Here is a 9,388-nt window from a genome sequence, read left to right on the forward strand (position 1 = left end):
ACTGAGCAATTTCATTGATATATTGTTGAAACCATTTTTATTAAAAGTAACCAGTTATACAAGAGACACTATGGATTTCATCAACAACCTGCCAGAAAAGACAACGGAAGAAAGCGTACTGGTAACATTTGATGTAACAAAACTATATTCCAGCATACCACATGATTTTGGAATCACCGCAGTGTCATACTGGTTAACCAAATATCCCGAACTTTTGCCAGAACGAATTTCGAAGTCTTTAATTGTACAAAGCATAAAATATATATTGGAAAACAATATATTTTACTTTGATGGGAAACACTACAAACAGATTAAAGGGACGGCAATGGGTACCAAAATGGCACCAAGCTATGCCACACTGACTTTAGGTTACCTAGAACAAATATTAGAAACTAAAATTACAAATATATTTGGATCAGACTTTCAGCTATATTTCAAGAAGAACTGGAAACGTTTTCTTGATGATTGTTTCATACCGTGGCCTTTGTCCAAACACTGTTTGGAATTATTTCACGAGTTACTTAACACACTGAATAGTAACATAAACTTTACTATGGAAACAGACGCAAAGAAAATTCATTTTCTAGACACTTTAGTAATCAAGTGTGGACGCATAATAGAAACTGATATATTTTACAAACCAGCTGATAGCAAACAGTACCTTTCTTTCTCATCCTGTCATCCGAGTCATACGAGAAGAAGTATACCATATAACCTAGCACGGCGTATCTGTATGATTGTGTCAAATATACAAACACGTCTCCGGGAACTAAACATGTATCTTAAAACGCGAGGTTATACAAAACAGCTAATATCAGATAGTATCGAAAAGGCGGTAGTATTAGATAGAAAATATATTTTAAAACCAAAACAAATCGTTTCAGCGAAAAGGCCGCTGGCATTTGTATCCACCCATAACCCGCAGAACCCCGATATATATAAAAAAAAATCTTGTCAGAATTGCACATTTTAAAACAAAATGAAAAATGTCATCCATACTAGACTCTATTTCAATTATAAATAGTAAGAGACAAAGCAAAAACTTGAAACAGATACTGACAAAAGCACGATTTGAATCTACAACAGTAGAACATAAATGCAGTGTGAAAAAGTGTAACCGAAGTAACTGTGGTACATGCCAATATTTTAGAAGGCACACATATAGAATTCAACCACAAAGGTTTATTTTGGGTACACAGGGATATGGATTGTTCGGTTAACAATGTTATTTATGTAATTACATGCCAAGGTTGCAAAGAACAATACATTGGTCATACCACTCAGCTGAGAGCCAGAGTACGCGTACACAAACAGCAAATAAAACAACCTGAAACAAGATGCATACCCTTGAGTCACATTTAAATATATGTGCGGCACAAAAAGATATTAAATTCACCATTTTCCCATTTTATCACATAGATACCAATGATGAAATGAAAAGAAAGACAAAGGAAATGTATTTTATTAGAAAGTTTTATCCACTTCTTAATGCTCTTCATTAAATAAAAGCAACAGTGACGTAATTAAATCAATCCCCTTCTACTACAGTAACGTCATAATATGTATGACGTCATATTTAGCAGTTATTTAGTTCCTTTCAGAAGATAAGTACAGACTGAGGTCTCACTACACAGATGTCATCTGCCATTGAAACCCATGTTAAACTGCCCAACTTCAAGTGAAGATTGCCCATAGAACGGGTTCACGTTGGCACAAACAACATACACCATTGCGAACATACATTATATAAGCATTTATTTTCACTCCAAAATTGAGAACATTTCCGTTTCAGTTTTTTGCTATATGACCTTATCTGGCTGTAGTACCGGTCCGAACAGGTGGTTCATTAACCGATTCACTCCGGCTGTCACTTGCGCTATATACCCATGTCCCAAAAGGTCGATGCACAATATTACAAAATAACATGTGCAAGATACAGCCAGAAGGCTTACCATTAAACATACATATTGTTTTAATTCTTCACCATTTCCTAGAAGTGAATATTGCAACCATAACATGTGTCACAATTAGGAACTATAGCGGACCATGATGAATGAACTCTCACCCGGAAGTGATCTGTGTAGTGAGACCTGAAACATGTAAAAGGATCATTATTTCTTTAAATTGTTTTTTTAAAATACATATATACTGTACACTTGTTTTCTTTTATCATTTTTATTTATATAGAGATATATATATATATATATATATATATATATATATATATATATATATACACACACACACACACACACATATATATATACATGTATATACATACATACATACATACATACATACATACATACATACATACATACATACATACATACATACATACATCCACATCCACATCCACATCCACATTGACCACTAACCACAGTACATACCTAGTTTTTTATATATCAGTTTTGTAACACTGGATGGAACAGGGAATGTCAATTGATAACGTAAGATCTACTTAGTCGGATCGACCTTACACGTCTCGCACCACGGGTAGACCCTCTGTCACCGAATGTTTAAAGTTATTTAAATGTGTAAATATATATTTAATACCTGGGTCGTATTCCAGCGTTTTAAAGTATTTATTACAGAGTGGGTAATTTTTATTACAAAATAGCACTTATTTCTTATTACAAAATGGGTAGGACGGGTGCAGTCTCTGTATATTTCCCTGCACCCACCTGGCATCCTCGTCCTCTGCCGCTAATAAAGCTTGTCTGACCCACGGCACTAACTAACGACCGCCGGTGGTAGGGGTGCATAGTAGGTGGTTACAAGTGCCTCTTAACAATGCCAGAAGTAACTACTGGACACTCCCTGAAGTGGTCAGACTAAGCCCACAGCTAAAAGCTGATGGGGAATGGCAGGTGTGTGGCACAGATAGCCACAAGAGACAAGCACCTGTCGCGGTTGGAGAAACAAAGACTGGGATGTGGAGGTGGACAGCAAAAGAAGTTGAAAGATAGGAGGAGTTGCCAGATCGGGAAGAAATGAGATGTGATTCAAAGGAGAGAAAGGAAAGGGGGCAGTGGGATAAAAAAAAAAAAAAAAAAAAAAAAAAAAAAAAATGGTAGGTTTTTTAATTATAGAATGGGTACCTATGTTTATTACATAATGGGTCTTTTTGGGTTTTTTTACACACCCCCCCCCCCCCCTCCATTCAGTCAGAGATTATGCCCGTGAGAGACGTGCTTGAACCTTAATTGGATATATGCACGTTAATATGTTATCCAATCCAATTATTACAAAATGGGTACTATTACAAAATAGTCGGTTTTTTATTATTACAAAATGGGTACATATTACAAAATGAGTCGTTTATTACACAATGGGTCCCAACACACGTCGATGTTCGTTTATTTTCCCAATGTGATCAATTGCATACATAATGTATATTAATTAACATTGCTTGTACCATTCAGAATGGGGACTCGAGAGATCAACGTATTGATTATTTGAAATAACCTTTCCGCTGTGGTTGACCGCAATGCTGTTGCAATAACTCATGAAAGTACATCCCTGCAGAAAATGGTCCACTCCTGTGCATTACTGTTTCCCCAACACCAGTCAAGGATTTTTTTTTTTTTTTTGCATCGGCTAAGACTTAGTTTCATCTCGTTACATCACAAGTGAGGTGTCTGTGCAAGGCAAATGCGATAACATGCGATATCCACATGATGGATGAAGTCCATGACATGCCAATCCATGCTATCAATTTTTTTTGTTGGCTTCTCCAGTTGCTGGCATTTCTTCTGAAATTAATCAAAGCCTTAAGAGCAAAACCATTTTGTTATGGATTGTGAATGGTTTCGACTCCATATCAATGGTGATAAAACGTTTGTTTTGTTTAACAATACTACTAGACCTCATTGATTAATTAAACATCAGCCATTGGATGTCAAAGATGTCATAAATGCTGATACATAATCTTCAGAGGAAACCCACTACATGTTAACTCCAGTAGCAAGCTATCTTTATATACCTTTTAACTCCATTAGCAAGCTATCTTTATATACCTTTTAACTCCATTAGCAAGCTATCTTTATATACCTTTTAACTCCATTAGCAAGCTATCTTTATATACCTTTTAACTCCATTAGCAAGCTATCTTTATATACTATCTTTATCTTTATACCTTTTAACTCCATTAGCAAGCTATCTTTATATACCTTTTAACTCCATTAGCAAGCTATCTTTATATACCTTTTAACTCCATTAGCAAGCTATCTTTATATACCTTTTAACTCCATTAGCAAGCTATCTTTATATACCTTTTAACTCCATAAGCAAGCTATCTTTATATACCTTTTTTTCAAAAACAGTGCAGCACATATTACGACCTTCGTGGGACATTGGTTGAGGCGGGGGAAATATTGGTCCACTTCGCGTTTTACTTAGTTTTATTCAAGAGACTGGATTCAGTTGTAGAGAAGGAAGGAAATGTTGTATTTAACGACGCACTCAACACATTTTATTTACAGTAATATGGCGTCAGACATATGGTTAAGGACCACACTGATATAGAGAGAGGAAATCCGCTGTCGCCACTTCATGGGCTACTCTTTTCGATTAGCAGCAAGGGATCTTTTATATGCACCATCCCACAGACAGGATAGTATATACCACGGTCTTTATTACACCAGTTGTGGAGCACTGGCTCTGTTGTAGGGATGATTGCGACTAATAAAGATTTTAATACGACTAATAAATATATTTTTATGTCTACGATATCAATGTCTGTATATTCAACGTGTCCTAATTTTTGTAAGTAGCCCAAACTGGATTTGGCATCCCGATAATTTTGTACGTATGATAGAAGATATTTTAGAGGGGAAAAGGTTTTACCCAGACAAACACTAGGATGATCAGAAACACGTTTAATATAAAACCACTAATATCTTATTTGACAAAAAATATATTTAAAGGGACAGACCCTAGTTTTTAAACTATTTTTCACTATTAGAGCCGCTTATGATCACTGAAATCAAACATTACCTATATTTCATTCTTTAGATTATCCATTTTCGTAGAACCTAAGTGTTTCTGGTCATCTTGGTATTTCATATTTTTGAAAACGCACGAGCGTCTGAGACGTAGCGATTTACTGATTTGAGTTCTAGTCTATTTTTAAGGATATTTCCTGTTTTAACGTCACAGACACTTCTTTCACTCTATGTCCTTATTCGACGTCATCTGAAAAATCGCCAAGAATTCAGGATAGTCTCTTTATACATTTTAAAAGTAGACGTGCATAACTAGTCCGTTTTGGCAGTACAATTTGTAAGTGAAACACCCGGCAAGGGACATATTAGACTACGGCTATTTGATGTTTATCATATAGTTATTTCAGCATTTGTGTGAGAAAGGAAACATCCTGCCGCCACAAAAGCTGCTCTTTCCGAAAAATAGCATGATTTATTTCATATTCAGTTTACCTACACATACCCAGTACATGGCAGTCACGGTGCAGCTTTTGGAACGATAGATTCTGCGTCCCATGGGATCTTATGCGATCCACATCAATCCCCGCTGTGTACATGTACGTGAAATACAACTAAATGCCTTTTCTGATTACATCCCGCTAAAAAGCGATGTTTGAATATCCAAGTGTTGCCTTTGACTCATTGAACCACGAGGCAGGACGTATCCCTGTGGTAAAACGCTCGGTCTAGGAACGATCTCCACCAGGGGGCACATTGGGCTATTTCACACAACTGGTGTAACAAAGGCCTTGATATGTACTATCCTGATACGGATGCTGCATGTAAAATACCCCTTGCTGCTAACCGAAAAACTTAGCCCATTGTGTGGCAGCCATTATCTGGGTAGTTCTCAACCATATGTCCGATGCTATATAACAGTAATGGAAATATGTTGAGTGCTTTGTTAAATAAAACATTTCTTCCTTCTTCTTCATTCAATCATATATTAGACACCAAACAGCCGTAAGCCATGAATGTACTGATGTGTTTTTAAACAAATGTTACTCCCCTTTCACAATGAAATATGTTAACTTCTAAACAGGTAAAAGGAAAAAATCTGCAAATAATGAGATGCGACACATGCAGAACTTTACATCATGTTCGATCTCATTAAAATTAGCTCTACTGGTCTACCAGTAGATCTAACAGCATTGCGTGGACTCCCATGTCCAGGTGACATTTCATCTATAAATAACAATTTAAATATCGACCAATTACACTTCGCCTTTTATAGCGTTATTTGGGAGCATACAAATTCTAAAAATATCGTGCGAGACTATTATGCAATCGGCGAACTTGTTGGTCTATTTCAACATTAAAAAACAGGGTGAAAAGTGCAGTAATAAAATCTGGATTGTATACTAGTATAAACAAATTTTATGGCTATACCATCACTGGTTTTTTTTCCTCTTGAAACGAATTTTATATAAAATTTTATACTGAAATTAGTTTCCGGCATACTTCGTAATTCACCCAAATCATTTCGTATACCCTCGACATAATCCCGAATGTTTTCAAATTCTTTTCAAATCACTGGCATGATTTTGCAAGTAAGGTTTTGATTGGTCGAATGAAAGGTCAACTGGACATGAGCTCCAACGGGGTGCTGTTAGATCCACAGGTAATAGTACTTAACCAGTGGAGCTAATTTTAATTAGATTGCATCCATGCTATAACACGTGTGGAGTGGAGGAGGGGAGGGGCAGGCTGGCTTTAGCCCAAATTAAACGAAAATGTCCTAATGTGGAAAAAATAATTTAGTCATAATAGCATTACTAGCAAACAGCTATATAGATTTGCAAACTAATAACTACACCATTTTGAGGGTAGAATGATGGAAATACATGTACATGGTTAAAAAAAGTATCAGATTAGCACATTTTGCCCGAATAACTGTACAACTTTTGCCTGAATTTGAGGTTTTGCTCCAGCACTGGGCAGTTGCCCCCTGTCTCATACGCTTATGGGGGGGGGGGGGGGGGGGAGGGGACACTGAGCCTCGAGTCTGAAAACAATGCATTTCCCGCCCTCCCTGTTGAAAGTCATATTTATATGTGACTGCCACCACCAGTTGTTGTCATCTTCCGACGCCTATGAAAGTTTATCAAATCACTGTTTGATTAAGAGATAAATGAAAGATACAAACATTTCGATATCGAATTGGTGGACTATGTCCATCTATCTACCCAATTCCCGTACACTGGTCCACTTCCGTATGTTGAACTGCTACAGTGCTACTCTTGACAGGCTAAGATAATAACGACAAAGTATCAGAATGATTTTAAAAGTGTATTTATTTGTAAGTCTTTTTCTCACGCCATCTGCTGTTATTCGCGTGCTAAACGCCTCTAACGGTTCCGAGTGTACTGTCACCATGTTCGGAGGGGACGTGAATGCATTCTGGGCATGCACAACAGAACGCGCCTTACAGTCTAACTGGTGGCCGTCACCCATCGCTGGATTATTCAGTTATCAGGTGATAAATATTTTTAAAATGTATTTGTTATTATGGCATTGGCGGATCCATTGGGGTGGGGGGGGAGGGGTGTGTGTTACAGAGGTCCCATGACCGCCACTCGCCCTTTTGAAGTGCCCGTTTAATGGTTTGAAACACACGCACACAAACTAGGAGAGAGAGAGAGAGAGAGAGAGAGAGAGAGAGAGAGAGAGAGAGAGAGAGAGAGAGAGAGAGAGAGAGAGAGATACACGCACATTTTAATTAAAAAAATTCCCTTGGATCATTCACCACCGAAACCCAGTACTGATCTCGCTCCCTCTGCCCAGAGCCTGGCTGATTTCGGCAACCTCACACTTGCCGTTTTTACAATTTTGTGACCCTTTAGAAAATCTTGGATCCGCCCCTGGAATCTGGATGCTATTTTATAGATTCCGTGTGTATGTCTTATTAAAACTCAAGCACACTGTCATTAATTGACACGCAAATCGGCCGCCTGTCAGGGAGATAGGCTTATTATTAGTCGGCTACCTCGTGAGGAAAGACCACCGGCTTAATGGCTGGTAGGTACCAGGTCTGGATCCCGGTACCGGATTCTACACAGAGAGTTAAAGTTTGTTTTTGTTTAACGACACCACTAGAGTACATTGATTTATTAATCATCGCCTGTTGGATGTCAAACATTTGGTACTTTCGACATATAGTTTTAGAGAGGAAACACGCTACATGTTTCTATTAATAGCAAGGGATTTTTTATATGCACCATCCAACAGACAGGACAGCACATACCACGACCTTTGATATACCAATCGTGGTGCACTGGATGGAGCGAAAAATAGCCCAATGTGCACACCGACGGAGATCGATCCCAGACCGCCCGCGCATCAAGCTAGCGTTTTACCACTAGGCTATGGCCCTCCAACTACCGCCGGTCGTTAGGTAGTGTCGCGGGTCAGACCAGCTTTATTAATTAGCGGCAAAGGCCGAGGATGCCAGGTCAGTTTCCAAACTTATCACATGGGGTGAGTGGGAGAGAATTTGTTTGCATAACCACAACTTACAAAATAATATTAGACTGAAACCTTGAACGCAAAGATGAAAAAGAACATGCAGCAGAATCGGCAGACATAAAAAAAAAAAAATTTAAAACCCGAAGCGCCGCGCTTCCAACCAATTCAGGAATAGCACCTTAAAAGAGTGAAGGACATGCATTTAAGAACCACCCATTGTAACAGAGACGAGACCCCCCCCCCCCCCCCCCCCCCCCAAAGGGCCTTAAGTTTCATTAATTAAAGATCCTTGGTGTCATATAGGTATGTGTGTAGTATATCTCTGTGTGGCTCTCAGTTACGATCATAGTCGTGTATTTTCATTTTGGTGATGGAGAAATACATATTCCATAAAACGCAATCGAATATGGTCATTATTTAAATACTAGTATATAATTTTGGACTTTTGCCTTGGCTGATGTACTTTACTTCTGTAATTCACAATTGGATGGCATCAGATTATCTGTTGCTAGCTGTACGCGTTTGTTAATATTAATTAAAGTTTGTTTTTGGTTAACGACACCACTAGAGCACATTGATTAATTAATCATCGGCTATTGGATGTCTAACATTTCGTAATTATGACACATAGTTATCAAAGGAAACCCGCTACATGTTTCTTAATGCAGCAAGGGATGTTTTATATGTACTTTCCCACAGACAGGAAAGCACGTACCACAACCTTTGTCCAGTTGTGGTACGCTGGTCGGAACGAGAAAACCCAATACGTTGAATGGATCCACCGAGGTGGTTCGATCCTGCGACGCAAGCACCTCAAGCGAGCAATCAACCGACTGAGCTATATCCCGCCAATGTTAATGCTCATATCATGAAAAACTAATCCTATTAGCATCTGTTTTAAATATTTATACATTTATACATTTATTATCACATTAGCA

General features: G+C 38.0%; 1 protein-coding gene across 1 annotated transcript in view; it reads left to right on the forward strand.

The window, feature by feature from the left end:
* Positions 1 to 7,260: 7,260 nt before the first annotated feature.
* Positions 7,261 to 9,388, forward strand: part of LOC121374585 — a 4,090-nt gene continuing 1,962 nt past the window's right edge. Inside the window, exon 1 of the mRNA XM_041501690.1 lies at positions 7,261 to 7,461. Coding sequence (XP_041357624.1) covers positions 7,261 to 7,461 — 201 coding nt within the window. The remainder of the gene's footprint in view (positions 7,462 to 9,388) is intronic.

Source organism: Gigantopelta aegis, chromosome 6 (assembly GCF_016097555.1).
Source record: "Gigantopelta aegis isolate Gae_Host chromosome 6, Gae_host_genome, whole genome shotgun sequence".
Taxonomy (NCBI): domain Eukaryota; kingdom Metazoa; phylum Mollusca; class Gastropoda; order Neomphalida; family Peltospiridae; genus Gigantopelta; species Gigantopelta aegis.